General features: G+C 46.0%; 4 protein-coding genes across 4 annotated transcripts; 2 read left to right on the top strand and 2 right to left on the bottom strand.

The window, feature by feature from the left end:
- Nucleotides 1-4,244: 4,244 nt before the first annotated feature.
- Nucleotides 4,245-5,421, top strand: PHALS_06959 (uncharacterized protein; the record flags this gene model as incomplete). The annotated part of the gene is made up of 2 exons (XM_024720343.1): nt 4,245-4,555; nt 4,617-5,421. The coding sequence occupies 2 exons, from the start codon at nt 4,245-4,247 to the stop codon at nt 5,419-5,421; spliced, it is 1,116 nt and encodes a 371-aa protein (XP_024585551.1).
- Nucleotides 5,422-5,845: 424 nt separating this feature from the next.
- PHALS_06958 (ubiquitin-like modifier-activating enzyme 5) lies at nt 5,846-7,117 on the top strand (the record flags this gene model as incomplete). The annotated part of the gene is made up of 2 exons (XM_024720342.1): nt 5,846-6,245; nt 6,306-7,117. 2 exons carry the CDS (start codon nt 5,846-5,848, stop codon nt 7,115-7,117), a joined length of 1,212 nt encoding a protein of 403 aa, XP_024585550.1.
- A 141-nt stretch (nt 7,118-7,258) lies between these two features.
- Nucleotides 7,259-10,267, bottom strand: PHALS_06957 (Tetratricopeptide TPR1; the record flags this gene model as incomplete). Its single annotated transcript, XM_024720341.1, has 3 exons — nt 7,259-7,699; nt 7,764-8,246; nt 8,312-10,267. The coding sequence occupies 3 exons, from the start codon at nt 10,265-10,267 to the stop codon at nt 7,259-7,261; spliced, it is 2,880 nt and encodes a 959-aa protein (XP_024585549.1).
- Nucleotides 10,268-10,464: 197 nt separating this feature from the next.
- Nucleotides 10,465-11,829, bottom strand: PHALS_06956 (uncharacterized protein; the record flags this gene model as incomplete). The annotated part of the gene is made up of 2 exons (XM_024720340.1): nt 10,465-11,539; nt 11,603-11,829. 2 exons carry the CDS (start codon nt 11,827-11,829, stop codon nt 10,465-10,467), a joined length of 1,302 nt encoding a protein of 433 aa, XP_024585548.1.
- Between the last annotated feature and the right edge of the window lie 5,839 nt (nt 11,830-17,668).

Below are 17,668 nucleotides of genomic sequence, written 5' to 3'. Positions count from 1 at the left end.
TGTTTTGTCTGTGGAGACACCCGTCACCTTCAGACTGGTTGTCCCCTGCGCAAGGCGCGTTATGGTTCATCGGACCGATTTCTCGCTTCTCTCCAGTCTTCTTGTTTGTCGCGTGGAAACGAAAGCACCCACTCCTGCAGAAGAATTGAGTTCTGTTGATCCTTAGAGGGGTAGAGGTCAGCACCGCCCGGTCCCGAAGAGCTCCGTGCTCTTGCACACGGAACGAGTATGCAAGCCAGGCTTGCTGGTCGTGAAAGCGACCGTGAAGGGCTTTGAGAAGCCTTGAAATATCCTAATCGACTCCGGATCGTCAGGAAATTATGCTCGACGTTCCACGATGGAAGTAAATCAGCTGTATGATTAGGCGCTAAAAGCGCGGTTGAGTGACACCGTTTCTGTTCGCTTAGCGACAGGGACATGAGTCACGGTGCCGAAGATCCCTATGGACGTCGACGTCACGTTTCTTGACTTTGATAGCGTAAAATGCTACTTTATTTTAGACTTGATTATAGGTATGACCTCATCCTTGGTATGGCATGGCTGGAACACCATAAGCCATAGCACCGGCTGGACGGATACGCCAGGAATTGGGGTTCCTAACGATGAGGATTCGAAGTTTCGCATCCTCTATGAAGCCCACGACACCCTACTCAGTGGTCATCTCGGTCGTGAAAAGACCTAATGCTCTGTCAGTTGCCACAACTGGTGGCCCAAGCTGTACAAATGAACGAGCATCTATGTGCGCACGTGTGAGAGTATCATAGGAAGAAATCTTCTTCGAATGCGGCGGCGCCACTGGCCAGTTGACCGGTACCCTCCGCGTGGTGGCAGTCCATGACTATGAGCTTTGTGTTTGGCCTGCCAAAGGACTCGGCGGGCAACAGGGGTGTGGTGAGCTTTGTGGGCCGTTTGAGCAAGCTGGCTCATCTTGCGGCAGTGCTGGACACCATTGACGGTGTGGGTACAGCGACGCTGTTGGTGGATCGTGTGTTTCGACAACATGGACTCTCGTATTCAATTGTCTCTGATAGATACGTGCTTAAATGGGAAGATTTGGTCTACAATCTTCAGGGTACTGGGAACCAAGTTCACTATGTCAACAGCGGACCATCTGCAGACCGATAGTCAAACTAAGCGCGTGAATCGCGTCGTTATAGACATTCTTTGCAGCGTCTGCGCTGAGACGCTGAAGTGCTGGAGTGCCATGCTGCCACTTGTAGAGTTGCTCTGAAGAATGCAGTGCATTCATCTACCGGCTACATGCCGATCTACGTGAACAAACGCGCTCATCCTTGCATCCCGCTGACACCGCCAGCTCATGGCTCAAGGCTTGGTGAAGGAGGAATAGCCAGGTAGCTAGCTGACTGCTCGTAAAGGAGTCGCTGACTTCCTATCTACCAGACTGAGTGTCTTACGACACGTTCGAGATGCGATGACTGAAAGCCAAGACATGCAGAAAGAGTATGCAGACGGAAAAAGCAGAAGAAATGTGGAAATCGTTGAAGTCGGAGACTCGGTTTTATCAAATGCTTGTAACCTCCCTACACATGCAATTTCAGGTGTCTATAAGACGAAGCTTCGTCTACGGTTTATCGGACCTTTTATGGTCGTGGTCAAGCGGGGCGTATAGGCTAATCCTTCCGAGAAGAATGCGCTCCACCCGGTGTTTTATCTGGGCTTGCTTCAGCAGTATCGATATTCGGCGCAAGTAAACACAGAAGTGTTGGCGCCGGAGCGGCACCCACAGGCGCTCGACCACCCAGAAGCTGAGCCAGCAACTGGTTTTGAGCACGGAGTTTAACGATCTTTATCTACAACGGCGCCAGGCGCTCCACCATCGCACGAAGTGACGCGTTCGTCTGCTCGACGGCTAGAAGCCGCTCCCACAGAGCGCAATAGTCCCCAACGCGAGGCAGTCGGTGCACAAAGTGCTCCAAGCTCTCAAAGACCCCTGCACAGCGGTATGCGACCCCGGCATGATGTCCAGCGGAGTCCCGATCGCGACAGACCTTGCCCCTCAAGAGCTCGAAGAGCATCGCGAGTCACCGGACGGAGATCGAACAAGTCGTTATCGTCTGCCGCCGATTCTTCTCGACGTGAACGGTGGTGTCCACTATCACGCGGACCGTCTTGTGGGTCGACGTCGTCAACAGGGTCAACCCAGTATTTTATGAAGTGATAGGATGCCCTGACTCCGAGAACTTGTAGGAGTTTGAGATGCCACTTTGGCAGGACTGCCCAGACGTCGGAGACGCTTATGACGTTTTGCGTCGTCGTACGGCCCGCGCTTTTAGGCCGTAGCCAGGGAAGCCAAAGAACCATGAGCTGAGCTCAAATTATGACACTGAGCTGCTGTGGTCACAGACTCACCCGTTAGAGAGGCGATGGATTAACTCATACGTTGCAGGGCGACAGTACGAAGAAAGTCGGGAATGCGTATTGAGTTTGAAAAACTCGAACCGAAGATGGCGTTCCATGCGCACGTCCACCTATTTGTGGCTCCGCTGTAAGCTGGACACTCGGTGCCGCTGCACCGCTCAAAGAGCACTTTGTCATATGCAGCGGTTTCTCCAGGAGTGAGCACCGCAGGAATCGTCCGCATCGCGGGTACAGGAGCGCCTCCCCTTTGAGCGCGAAGTTGAGCGCGGTGCTCGAGTGCGACGGCTCGGAATTCTCTTTCCTTGAAGCCGCGGACGTGCTATCCGAAGTTGCACCGCGTGCGGGAGACGAAGAAGGAGTCTATAAGCGAGCGATCTCTGAGCCAGCAAGACTGGGTGTCTCACGTGTCCTAGAGACGGGGCTCATTGAGATCAGAATGCTTGCAAAAGAGCATGGGCATTTAGAAGTATCTTAGACACGCGAGCCTTGTACGAGGCGATAGTAAAATGTGCTCACGGTTTTGATGGGGGAGAGCGTAACAAGTTTACACGTACCCTGGTGTGAAGGTGTAGATCACACAAGATTTTGTGACCATACAAGGGTGTGGCTTACACAAGACGGCGTAATTACACAAGGGTGTGGCTACACAATGGTGTGGCTACACTTGTACAAGAAGTCAGTACGTGGCTGGACTGTAAGTAGTTATGCATTTTGATTAGGTTTTACTATTAGGTTTGAAAACCCTTCAAATTTAGATATACAGTGGAACCTGTCTAAATTAAACCTGTTTAATTTAAAACCCTCTCTAAATTGAACAAAAGATATGGACCCATGTTGGGCACCATACAGTAGAACCTGTCTAAATTAAACATGTTTAATTCAAAACCCTTTCCAAATTAAACACTGTTTCCCAGTCCCAACATGTTAAATTTAGACAGGTTTTACTGTAGGCGGCTTTGCAACAAAACCAGGAAATACAGGTTACACTTTGCACGGAAGGGTTTGTTTGCTTTGCATTACGGTAGTGGTTACTCTTGGAGTCGGATTGCGGTCCGCTACACTCGTATTGGTTCTAAGGTAGAACGAACTGTCACGGACCTTAGCTTAGTTTCCTCTAAGTGAAAGAGAAACGATAGCTTCGCTGCATATAACGCCGAGAGCTGCTTCATTAGAAACTACGTTATTTCCCAAGTTTTCCAGATAAAGGTGAAACATTCACTTAGCTCGTTTTCACTGCTCGTTGTTTAACTCTTACTTCTCTGTCGGCTTAAAAACGAAAAATTTGGAATCCACGCTTTATTTGCTGATTGAACATAGCATACTTATCGTATCATATCGACGCAGTCTAGCCCTTCTTTGCCGTGCAAGCTCATTATAGAAGACAATTACTCTAACTTCAAATTCCATGTGCATGAAACAATACTATGAAGAAGAGACACAGTCAGAAGATAAACCGCTCTTTGAAAACTACATCAATAAAAAGAGCCAAACATAACATTCAAAACCATTCGGGTATTACTATAAACCTCATACGATCATCGTAGGAGATGTATGATTACGAAATGGACTTGTATACGTAAACTTGCAGTAAAAAAACTTTGCCAATTTTAGTCATAAAATACCGAATAAGCCAAACATATGCAATCATTAAGCAGCTGTTATGGCACCAATGATTACAAAATGTCTTTTCAAACTTTGTATATGTAGATTAACAGGGAACCATTCCAGTCTAAAGTACTGGTTTTTAGTGCATCTTGAATATCAGAAAATCAGAATAGTTAGCTCCAGTGCACACATCAAATCGACATAGAGAGTAAAGAAGGGAAGTTCGCGGCTCGTAACAACAGGACAGCAGCAACTGCAGTATGCGGTCGGAGGCCGTCGATTCGCACGAAGGAGTACCGAATAATCGAGAACCAGCAGCTACGAAAGATTTTGCTGTCTCGTGTGTAGCAGATACGAAGGGTGCCGAATCGCCAGCGACACCCATAGAGGTAGCCCTAGATACCCACGCAGTTACTAGCATGTCAAGAGGCGAACAAAAAGGGCGTAAGTGTATCGAGAATAAGGCGAGCGTCACGATGACGACAACACAAATGCAGATTGAACAAAGGAGGGAGCGGCACTGGCGTCGTATGGTGCACGGCGAGCTGAGAGATCGATTAATCTCTGCGATGTATGTGTAGTGTATACTGTCACTATGATTATTGAGTAATGGAAGTGGTTATTGAATATAGGATTGAGCAGTTGCGACGAGTCACTGGAGATTCGGATGTACGGCATTTGAGATTTTGTGCGTCTCGGTACGAGTCATTTGTGTGGAAACAAAGTGTCAATCAAGTGCAATACAAGCAAAAATTGGAACATCGCATCGAATCTTTAAGTCGACAACCATCTTATATTGAGAATGGAGGTGTTGAGGTGACAGTGCGATTGATTGAAGGTCATCGCTTGAACTTGAGTCGGTCTTCCGATCCAGTGTTGGGACCGTGTCCTTATAGTCACGACGTCTCAGAGCAAAATCATTCAATGACAGGATACCCAACTTCTCCTACTCAATTACGATACAGTGAACAATTAAATTGCTGCCAATACAATAGCAAACGAGGAGAAAAGCGAAAAGTTGCAACAGATGCGTTGGATGCTGCAGCTATTGGACGAGACAAGTTGTACTTTGAGAAACTGCGCGTAATGAGGCTACAGTACCGTGATGAAGTTGCGCTCGTTTTTCGTGAATTATGTCGTGTCAATTCAGTGATTCAACATTCGACCACTTTGCGATGCCATGAGTCGAATAATCTAGGCGACTTTCTGGCTAATTTGAAGAAGATTATTTATTTACTAGAACAACAGCCAAATGAGTCGTGTGGGATGATTTCAGCTCGCAAACGCACAGTGGAATATCTCGATATTGTCGACTCGCATATTCAGCGAAAGGTCTTACCGATTCTCTACCGTTTGCGTCATACGTATTCGACTATTCTACGTCCCATCGTACTCAATTACATGAAGAACAGTAGTCGCTATCATCGACGATTTTAAACCAGTGATAGCTATAGTCAAATCGAGTCAACGCTCGCCGAAATTAGCGACTTAGTACACTACACTGCTGGATCTAGTGCACTTTTAGTACAAACAACTTTAGTTTTTCTTTTTCAATATATTAAAGCTTTTGATATATATATATGATTTGGTGAAGATAAATGAGCTGCTTGTTGATCAATTTTGCATGTAGTTAGCTTTTGGGTCTATCATACGATGCTGAGCTGGTTTATCTGTAGTGTAGTGCATGAAAGAACAAAATTTTCGTTGAATCGCCGCGTTAAAATGCTCGTTTATTCACACACAATAATATTGCAATTAAGCATTCACATTCATACACAATAATAGCGTCCAGATTCCAGGTCTGTGATTGGCAGATTACACAACAGACCTGAGAGGATACGGTATTCATAACCACAAAACCATGTCAACCGAAGCTGAGCTACGCAAGCTCGACAGGCAGATTGCCGAGTTGATGCACTTAAAGGCAGAAGTACAAGCGAAATTAGAGAAAGAAGCCGGATCGTTACGTACAAAACAGATGAGCGCCGAGGTGGTGGATAGCAATCCGTACAGTCGTCTTATGGCACTTAAACGGATGGGAATTGTCAATAATTACGAAAAAATCCGTGATCTTTCTGTGCTTATCGTTGGACTTGGAGGTATTGGCTCAGTAGCTGCTGAGATGCTCACACGATGCGGTATTGGCAAACTCATTATGTATGACTATGATACGGTGGAGATCGCCAATATGAATCGCTTGTTCTTTCGTCCTGAACAGGCTGGATTGACGAAAACAGCGGCTGCTAAGCAAACGCTGCATAGTAAGACCAATATATTACAATAATTTTTGTTATCATACTAATTGAAAATTATATGATTAGGTATTAATCCCGATGTTATTTTTGAGGAATATACAGTCGACATCACTACTACTGCCAACTTTGAGCAGCTATTAGATCGCATTCAACATGGTGGAGTGGACAATACGAGTAAAGTTGACTTGGTTTTAAGCTGTGTTGATAATTATGCAGCTCGTACTGCACTAAATCAAGCGTGTAACGAGCTTAATCAAGCTTGGATGGAGTCAGGAGTCTCGGAAGACGCTGTTTCGGGTCATATTCAGCTTTTATTACCTGGACGCACAGCTTGTTTCGAGTGTTTACCACCACTAATTGTTGCAAGTGGTATTGACGAGTCAACACTCAAGCGCGAAGGAGTGTGTGCAGCGTCGTTACCAACTACTATGGGTCTTGTAGCAGCAATGCTCGTGCAAAATGTATTAAAGTACTTATTGCACTTTGGACAAGTCTCTTACTATTTAGGTTACAGTGCAATGAAAGACTTTTTTCCATCGGATATCATGCGTCCAAATCCTGAGTGCTCCAATGCTCATTGTCGAAAACAACAAGCAATTCCAGAGCATCAAGAGTGGCGTCCAATGGTTTGGAAAGCATTGGGTCATGATGGTCAAGAAAATATGATAGTGGAGCATCAAGATAATGAATGGGGAATTGAGCTTGAAAATGATGTTTCTGAATCATGCGATGAAGCTGAGACGACAAAATTGACATCCGGTCTTTCATTTGCGTACGATCAAACAGAGGAGAAAAGTTCGATCAAAGACCAATCAAACTCAGTCGCGGAGGTAGATGTGAGTCTTGAAGAACTTATGAATCAACTTAAAAAGTTGTAGCAACGTTGACTCTTACAACGTGTTTCATTGATCAATACCAAACACAATGTGCTTTCATTTTGAATTCTGCGTCTATTCTACTTAAACATCACGTACAAGTCACAGCGTTGAAAGTTACCGAACAATCGCCGACTCAAGATATCAAAGTGGCAACATATACTGCGACTTTCGAGAGAGATGACCACGAATAAGAGCTTGAATACACGTAGCAGCTTCGACCTTTTGAACATTGTAATTTAATGCGAGAACATGTCGTTTCCAAAACTTTTGAATACTATCTGCTGCAATATGGTAGACATTCAAAAGTTCCTTGTTCACTGTAGTTTGATGTCTAGCCATTTTTCGAGCTTTGTAATCACGAAATGAATCTTGAATGGTACGAGCAGCAATACTGCGTACACCAACGTATTGTGCTTGAAGCGTACGTTGATGGTAAATTCGAAATGCTCGTTGCACTGTCACTGCTGCGGTATGAACTCCAGCCTTATAGCATTCAAAGATGAGACGACTTTGATGACCACGGACAAGAGCTTGTATTTTAATCACGCTGAGATTATAAAGAAACTCGTGCTCTAAGGCCATCTGCGTGAAACAAGTGGATAAAAACAAACGTTGCGACCTTGAGATCATACATTGCATCACTTACTGCCTGAGTTAGTGTGACGCTAAAATGCTGTCGTTCAATGTACATTCGACTTAGAAGTCTCGCGTGTTCCAGTGCTAAACGAATACGAACGAATGCACTCTTGCTAAACGCTTGGATACGAATTGCAGCATTTTGACGTTCTTCAATTAATTCTCGACTTGACGTTAAGTCATTTGGAGTCGTAAGTCGTGGGCTTTCCCAGTCGTCGTTGTAGTGTTCAGTCTCAATTGTCGACACGTCAACTTCTTTAAGATCTTTTTGTTGAGAAGCCAAGCTGATATGAGTGTCTGAAATTATTTCTTTTCGACTTTGACCTCTTCGCCATAATCGCTGGAGAAGACAAGCAGCCATGTCCTCCACTTCAAGTCTTTGAAGCTCTAGTTGAACCTTCTCGTTGTCTAGTCTACGTGCTTCCGCTTGTTCTTTCAAGTGCCGTCGCACTTGTCGTTGGATTCTAATCGTCGCGTCATTACGAATCTTGACCTGACAACAATTACAACAATGAATCAAATCTGCTTAAACAATTCTAGAAATTCTCAGTCTCTTACCTGCTGAAGTTGTTTCACTTCAGCACGACTACGTCGACCACGAAATAAAGCCTGAAGTCGACACACTACAGCTTCACGGCTGAGTTTCAACTCAGCAGCACACTCGGATCGACAAACTTCACTATCATCGAATAGCGCAAGTCCCTCATCTATTGGTCGAGTCAGTATCTCAACTTGATCAGTTGAATCACATCTCGCGTTTTTGATTTCATCTCGAAGTTTTGAGGTCGCGCTTCGTGGAGTAGAAACTTTTGAATCAGCTTCACAAGTGCTCGATTCCTGGCCATGTACTGATAGATTCATATTTTCAACTGGAGCACCCACCCCATGAAGATCGTCTTTGATACTGTCAGCAAGTTTTTTCATACGACGAACATATTCCAAATGACGAACACGTTGGGCTGGTAAGTCCAAATCAACAGCCTCGTTCTCACCGTCAATTGCATGAGATAAACATTCATTCAAAGATCCATCCACAGTTTTAACTCCACGATATCTTCCTCCAATCGCGCTACTCGGACGCTTTCGTGATCGTGGATTGAATTCTTGCTCTTGTTCGTTGCTTTCAAAGCTTAAGGTCAAACTTTCAGCTGTTTCACTATCGCTACATGCATCGATCAGATCCGAATCATTATCAATCATATCCGAATCTTTCGTAGACATAAACAACTGTCCTTCTCGATACGTTTGCTTTTGTTGTGTCTGATGTCGTCGTTTTAATGTACTTGCACTTTGTACGCGACGAGTTTTCTCCATTTTCGGTGGAGTATCTTTCAAATGATGCTCTCGTTCCAATTTATCCCAATGCGATTCAAGTGTATTGCCACTTAAAGTCTCTGGCGTTGTGTATTTATTTCCATAAGTTGTAGAGCTCGCAGAATTAGGCCGCTTTTGATTGAAATGTGGTCGTTTTTTCTGAGTTGATCCAGATCGAAACGCAGAAGTTGATAATCTTGTCGATTTGTAGCATTGCGACGCAACTGTCGAGCTATACGACACATCTCGTACACTTCCATCTTTCTTACTTTTTACAGCTGCATGTGCAGACTGTGGACGACTTCGACTTGTATTTCGTACTGCAAACGCTGATTCAGGAATGCCATTATTTCGAATATTTGCAGTCTCTTGTTTCATCTTCGCATCTCGAAATATTTGTCGAAACGAAGCATATAAACTTTCATTCGTAGCACGATATTTCCACACCAATTGCAAAGCTTTCTTATACCATTGCAAACTCGCATCACCTCGCTGATTAAACTCAAGCTCGACGGCCAAATTGTGATATGCTACAGCTAAACAAATAATTTTTTCTTCTTGTGTGCGTTCATCGAGAACATAACAAGGATCGAGACGTTTTTCTTTCAATTGTACTAATTCTTCTTGAGAATGGAAAAGTGCTGCTTGTGCATGTTCTAGCGCAAGATCATGTCGATTCAATTGCGATTGAATTGCACAAAGATTTAAATGTGTAATCGATAGATTCTTCACATGAATAGTGTGAGCACCAATTCGTGCAGCTTCTTGAAGATATTTTAATGCAGATCGTAAATTCCCTAGCTTGCGATAACAACATCCTAAATTATTAAATGTCAAAATCTGGAGAGCTTGACAACGCACGAAATTTCCCGGTGCAATAATCGCTTCAGCTTTTCGTAACATAGTTATACAATCTGCATACTGTTCGGTAGCAAGTAATTCCATTGCAAGGGAATTAAAACGAAGTATCACATCGTTTAAGGTCGTGTGGACTGCAGAACTCTCGACTCCAAACATCCGTCGTTTCAGCCAAAGACTTTGCTCCAAACATCCAAGAGCTTCAACATGCATTTTCTTTTCTTGTAAACAAACGACAGTTGAGCTTAACATCTCAAGAAGTTTCTGGTCTTGATCAATACTTGACGCATCTACTTGACTTGATGTGAGTAATATGTCGTGAGAAGCATGTGCTTTTGACATTGAAAGTGTGTGTCGATGAGGTGACGACCTTGAAGCTGTGCGACGCATGACAGAAAATTGGCTATTTTCCTATTCACTACAATTGGTACGAAACGACAAAAATGGAGCTAGAGGCAGTTACTGGAAAGACACAAGTCGTTGTATCAAAAACCCACATTTCATTTCTCTACAAAAACAACTTGTATCCATGTTTCTACTCACGCATCTTGAAGTCGAGATTTCTTTAGCTGTAGCTCAAGAGATTGAATATGCTTTTGCATTTGTGCCATCTCTTGAGCTTGTCTCGCTACAACTTTAAGCAAATCGTGCTTCTCACTTTCTAAACGTGTAGCCATGTGCTTGTACATATCTGATAGCTTCAATGAATCATCTAGCGTCGATAACATGGACATTCGACTTGGTGCAAGACTTGGAGCATTGGAAATGGCATCATCGTCTCGTTTGCCAGCGACAAACTTCATGTGTCGCATGTCAAGTCCAGACTTAAGTGAGGACTTTCGAGGATATAATGGCATCATTGAGCTACTGACATGATCTTCGGGTCGCATATCTGGAGATGTTGGACATGTGTCTTGAGGACTTGGTGGAGGAGACGATGCGTTGATCGGTACAGAAGGCGAAGACGCTAACGGAGGCTTCATTGGTGAAGACAACTCTACATGAGTCGAAGATTTGACTCCTGTGTTAACTTGATATATACTAGATGAAGATGGAGTACTGATTTGAAGCTCTGATGGCGAAGCAACTGTTGTCTGAGATGTCAAAGCTGAAGTTTGAGAAAAACTGCCACTAAACAAGCTGCTGGCACTTGGTGGGTCGTTTGCAAATGCTTCTTGCGCTTGAAGAGGAGTCTTCGATTGTAAATTTGGAAAAGGTACCCACTTTGTCGTATTAAGTGATTTCGACGACGTAAACAATGTGTCAGCACTTTGGCACACTTCATTTGTAAGAGGTGGAGAATGAAATGAATGGCTTCTGGAAGGCACAGTGGAAACAAATGGATCCACTGCTTGTCGCGGTATCTCTTGACTTTTAATATTTGATTCTGGAGATTGTATTGAAAACGGATCTATCTCACCAGCGTTAATGTTGCCATTTTGTGGTGACCAGTGGATTCCCGACATGGCTACATTTTCCATTGCCAATGTAGACGAGGAACTTGATTGACGTCGATATGGATTGCTGCTGGATAATGTTCGCGTTGGTGGTGGTCCGCTCGCAAATAATTCCGAGGCTGAATTCAATGTCGTGTATCGATTTCCCTCTTTAATACTAGGTGGTTGATAGTTAATATTTTGATGATTATTGTCTGCATTAAGGTCCACAGTCTCGTACATGGCACCAGTTGAGTGTGAAGTAAGTGGGATTTCTTCCAATCCGTTGGGAGGTTGTGGAGGTTGGTAGTAGTACGGACCGTTGGGTATTGTGCGCTGAAATGAGCCACGATGACCAGCACGAGACGAACCCCCTGATGATTGTGGAGGCACTGGGATCGACGGTCTCGTTGCTGGTGGAGGCTGAGCGCCGCTCGAGTCTACAAAGTGCTGAAGCAGCCGGTTCATCACGATGAGTTCCGATGAAATGGGAAGACTATGAGGTCATTTATTACCGGTATTTGTGCATAGGAGTCAGGACATTGCTTATGTTGCTGGTAATTTTGCAAATTTTGTTTGATAATTTGAAATATTATATTGTATGCGAGTAACTGTATAAAGAGAAAGTGTATACAAAGAAAGTAGGTTTATTTGAAGGAAATCACACTTCGATTTGAGGCGTCACAAAAGTAGACCAGGCAGTTGCTGGACGCTAAGTTTGCACTAAACAATGCAGTTCAAGTGTCTATGGTGTTTACCATGAGCGGGTCAAGACATCAATCAAGGCCTTAACAACAGTCATAGGAAGCATAAAGGGTTCGATTTGATAGAGACAAGGCTCAGAGAGCGTAACCCGGATGAAAAAGCGGTTCCCTTGCGAAAAACAATTGTACACATCCATTGCCAACAGTTTGGTTATTATTTACCGGGCACGCAAGCAATGACACGGGTCCGGGATAGTAAAAATTGCGGTGAAAAATGGTTGTGAACATGACGATGAATAAATTACGCGCAGTTCAGTATCTTGAGGCGCGAGAATCTACATTAGGACGAAGCAGCTTGGCTGCAAACTTAGGCCAAGCTTCATTGGACCATTCACAGCCCTGAGCCGGTAAAGCTACTTGACTTACCAAAATCAACCGCATTGTACGAGGACCGCCTTATGAGATGTTAGGACTGCCTTTGCTTGCTTCCCAAATTGGCGACCAGAAAGAGTGGTTAGGTATTCTAAAAGCTGGAAGGCAGACGGCTCATTGATATTTTCTCTTTATCCGACTTTTGAAGTTTGGAGCCTTATTTATTTTCCTAACTTGAGAACTGGATATTCTCAAAATTCCAATATGTACACTGAAGAGGTACCTCCCAGTACGATAAACGAGGTCGTACCTCGTCACAGAGAACGGCAACGTCAAGGCGAGCAGATCCGATGCCAGAGCGCATCGACTGATACGATCGTGGCGGTCTCTCTTTTCATGAATAGGATACGCTTAATATCGCAAAATGAGCCCGAATGTAATGATGTTACACGTCCCCTGTAATAAAAGGGTGGGTCACACAAGTCGGTGTAATCACACTATGAAGTGGCTACATTATAACAAGAAACCACTTCGTGGCGGAACTGCCAGTGGTTATGCTATATTAATTAGGTTTTTTCTATTCAATTAGGAAAACCTAAGGTTTTAGATAAAGGTAGCTTTGCCGCAAATAAAACAGATAAACACTGTTTCAATTTTTAACAGAAGAGTGCATTTGCCTAGAGTTAAGGTTTTGGGTACTTTTGGCTTTTGATCCGCTATACTTATACTGATTCTAGTACAGAACGAAGGTCGGTGACCTTAAATAAGCTTCCTCAAAGCAAAGAGCAACGGCAGCCCGTTGCACTTGGTAGCACTCGTAGCCAATCAACGCCTGTGTCGTTAGTACTGATCCTCTGTAAGGAAGGAGTATTTCTTCTAGCATGCAGGTTGAGCTTAAAGCTGATGTCCCTGATTGGCCCTGCAAGCATGCAACACCTTGCTTCGCAAGGACCTGAAGCGATAAGCGTGCGCCAAGAGTCTTTTTTGAGCTATGAAAATGCTCACTCAGAGCACATACAGCAGAAGCTGTCAGCGTTAACTGCGTCCATGACGCCACCGTCGACGACGGATAACTCCTCCTGACCCAGGCCGCTCATGGTGAGCGTTAAGACCTTCGAGGGTATGGATGGAGAGAGCTCCTGCTTTGGGTAAGATAGACCGAGATGGCTATGGCATCCGCCATGGTTCGGAACGAGCAACAGCGCGTGGTGCTAGCTATCTCCAGGATCGGGGGCCGAGCGTGATAGAGGGCACTGACGTGCGAAACTTCGATTGAAGCGGCATTCCCCTCCTGGAAGGAGCTGAAGCGTCAGCTTTTGCGAGTGTTCTCGCCGCCTAACCAGGCATATCGCGTGCGATCGCGTCTCCTTGCCGCCTGACAGGGCAAGAAGACCTGCTGGACTTTGTCCAAGGGTTGCAAACTCTCATTGCTGGAATGGCAGCGAATCTTTCCGAGGTGGTCGCAGTTACCGTCTTTATAGAGGGCCTCCGCACTGGCGTGGCCAGGATGGAAGTCTTCCGTGTGCATCCGTTTTCTTTTGAAGAAGCGGTGAATGTGGCATTGAATGCCGAATTCAACTTTAAGTCGGCACGACTTGGTTAGAATGCACACTTTTAGAGCTTGTCGAGCGAGCCTGGGCAAATGGATCACAGCTATACTGAGAAAGAGGAGACATATCTCCGAGCTACTGAGCAGCGCTCTAACACCCGACGGTGTTTTGTCTATGGATACACACGTCTTCTTCAGAATATTGCCCCCTGCGCAAGACGTGTCGAGATTCATCGAGCCAACGACCCGCTTCTTACCAGTTTTCTGGTTTGTTGCGGGAAAACGACAGCGCCCAGTAGGCGCGAAGCGCCCTAATGAAAAAAACTGAGTTCTGTTGAGCCTCAAGGAGGTAGAGGTCGGCACGGTCCAGCCCCGAAGAGCTCCGTGCTCTTGAATACGGAACGTGCGGGCTTGCTGATCGTAAAAGCAGCTGTGAAGGCTTTGAGAAGCCTTGGTGGATCCTGATCGACTCTCATGTTGTTCTGGAGAACATCCTTCCTAGGATCGTCGTCTGTGCCGGAAAGGTGCCAGCATTGAGCTTATTGTAAGCGTGGATGATACGCCACTTGCCATTCGGCTTCCGGACACAAAACGTGCCTGTCCAATGTTTACCAACTCGAATACTCCGATGTCCAGCACGTTGACCGTCCAGTCCAGCCCTGCGCCAATAGATTTCAGCTTCCTAGTAGAGGTGGATTCATGACTCATTAAAGCTCCATCAGGAGACTTGCGCGTAGCGAAAATCGATCCAGGGCTAATTGTGTTCCAAACATGCCATATCAAGAATGAGGTCATTCCATAAATTCTAGTCTAAGACTAAGTAGCGTTCCACGCTATCAAAGAAATTTGACACCGAGGTTCACAGAGACCCTCCGCACCGCGACACATGTCCTCGTTGCTAAGTGAACCGTGACGATGTCACTCGCTTATAGCGTCTCAGCATAGAGCTGACTTCCTCTCATCGTGGAGTATCGAGCATAATTGCCGGACGCTCCGCTGGATGTACAAAGTACAGTGCACTCGACTTGGTCGGCTTTGGCTCTGGAAAATATACGAGAACGACTACAATTAAGTAGTCTTTCACAAATTCTTGAACGATTATTATCAATTGCTTATGAATGCGAGTGATGTTCCACTGACAGCGGTGAGTACTTTATGCGCCATGCTCTGGGAGTGGCTAGTGATGCCTCAAGGGCTGCCAAATGCACCAGTAACATCTAATCGTCCTGTGAAGCAGTTGTTCAGGCCCCACCAGGTGTATGAACAGAAAATTTTGACGACATCTTCGTCTACAGTCGTGCGGAGCACGGGAGGATAGATGAAGCGAACCAATATATCCATATAAAAGCGACGACTCGAGTGCATGCGCACGAATACGCCGTATGCTAATGCAGACAAGTGCATCTTCGGTGCCGAAGAATTCTCGTTATTGGTACCTAATTAGGAAGCGTGGCCTTTGAGCAGATTCAAGGCCATTTCGGCTTGGCTGGCTTCAAAGAACCCAACGGACTTGCGCATGTTAGCTTGGTCTCGCCAAGTACTTGCACAAGTAAAATGATGTTGGGACACTGGGAAGCGGACTACTTTTGGCGTGGTCAAAGACAGCCTCCTGCATGCACCAATTCTGGCGTTACCAGAACCTGATCATCCTTTTAGTGTCGACTGTGACGCTTCGGATTTCGCCATAGATCTGAAATGGCAAGATCGGGTGGTCGCATTCGAATCTCGCCAGCTCAAGGCTGCAAAGAAGCCTATCCAGTCCACGACAAGAAAATATTTGCGATGAAGTATGCACCTATCTAGATCACGGCCCACCTGCTCGGCTCCAAGCCGTTCGTAAACTACACAGATCATGCGGCTATACGCACTGCTACTGTGTCGCTCCAACTCTCGCAAAGGATGGCCTGGCGTCACTCATTCTTCGCCGAATATAACTTCGAGGTGAAGTACAAACCAGAATAGCAAAATGCTTTGGCTGATGCGTTGTCACGCAGACCAGATTATGAGCTTCTTCATGTCACGACAGTAATGTTGTGCATGACCGATTTAATCTGCGCCGCGTACGTGAGTAATGATATTTGCATAGCGCTGCCGCAGGCTCCTGTAAGCAAGGAGTTTGGAAACTCGAACAAGAAGTTGTCGCTGTGACTGCGTGCACGGTCGCACCGATATTCATTGAATAGTGAAAGGCTATATTATACCACCGACTCGACGGATACGACACGAATTGTGGTTGCTCACGATGAGGTTTTGAAGTACCGTATCAGGCCCACGACACCCCCACTCAGTGATCATCTTGGTTGTGAGAAGTCGTAAAGCTCTGTGCATTGCAACTACTGATGGCTTAAAGTGTACAAATGCGTATGTGCGCACGAGTGAGACGTGTCAAAGAGTGCAACCATTTCCGAATGCGGCGCCGCCGCTCGCCAATTTGCCAGTACCCTCCGAATGCTGGCAGTCCATGAGTATGGGCTTCGTGTCTGGCCTGTCGAAGGACTCGGCGGGCAACATAGATGTGGTGGTCTTTGTGGGCCGTTTGGGCAAGATGACTCATCTTGTGGCAGTGCCGGATACCATCGACGGTGTAAGTACAGCGACGCTGACTGTATCGTGTCTTTCGACAACATGGACTCCCGGAGTCAATTGTCTCTGACAGAGACTCACGTCCCGCTGAAAAGTTTTGCTGGGCACCAAGCTGGATATGTCAACAGTGGACCATCCGCAGACCGGTGGTCAAACTGAGCGCGTTAATCGCGTCGTTGGAGACGTTCGTCGCAGCGTCTGCGCGGTGAGGCCGAAGCGCTGGAGCGACATACCGCTACTTGTGGGGTTCGCATTAAACAATGCAGTGCATTTGTCTCCCGGCGATACGCCTTTCTACGCGAGCGGGCTTGTTAATTCTTGCGTCCCGCTGAAGCCGACATCCCATGGCTGGAGAGGAATAGCCGAATGGCTAGCAGTTGTCAGCCCCCTCACTGTCCGTAAAGAAGTCGGCGACTTCCTATCTACCAGACTGAGTGTCCTACGCTTGCGGTCAAAGACACAGAGCTTGCGGGAGCATTAGGGATTGTGAGCTCATACGTCGCGGGCAACAATCCGAAGGAATTCGACGGCGTGCCTTGAGTTTGGTTCCTTGTGGCTCAACTGCAGGTTATGCAGCAAGGAAAGTTTTTGGTGCCGTTGTACCCATGCTCAAAGAGCGCTTCGTCATCTGTAGTGCTCTCACCAGGGGCGAGCACTACAGGCATTGTCCGCATTGCGGGTACACGAGAGCCACCTAGTTGTGCACTCAGACGATGCGATAAGTTTCCAACGGAATTTCTTGTGAGACCAAGAAACGAGCTCGAAGAGCTTGGCAAGTTCATCATCCGTTCTGGCCAGGGGCCCGATAATGTGGACGCGTAACGATCGAGTTACCGCGTCCTTCGCTTTCAAAGCGGGATCTACAGAGCGGAAGCCATATTCCACACGAGGGTCAATGACCGACCGTGGACGGGCGCGCCTTAGATCCGCCTTACGGTCAGCTTCAAGCTGCCGCCTCTGTTCCCCGTCGAGGTCATTGGTGATCACACCACGTTCCTCAGTTGACGAGAAGTCAGAGAACAGACATGGGGTCCGCAAGACACGATCTGGGCTCGTATCGCGCCATTGGCGTTGCTCGTCTTCCTCGTCATCCCATGCA

This window comes from Plasmopara halstedii (genome assembly GCF_900000015.1).
Source record: "Plasmopara halstedii genome assembly, contig: Scaffold_3060, whole genome shotgun sequence".
Classification (NCBI taxonomy): domain Eukaryota; phylum Oomycota; class Peronosporomycetes; order Peronosporales; family Peronosporaceae; genus Plasmopara; species Plasmopara halstedii.
This window is presented reverse-complemented; position numbering and strand designations above follow the sequence as displayed.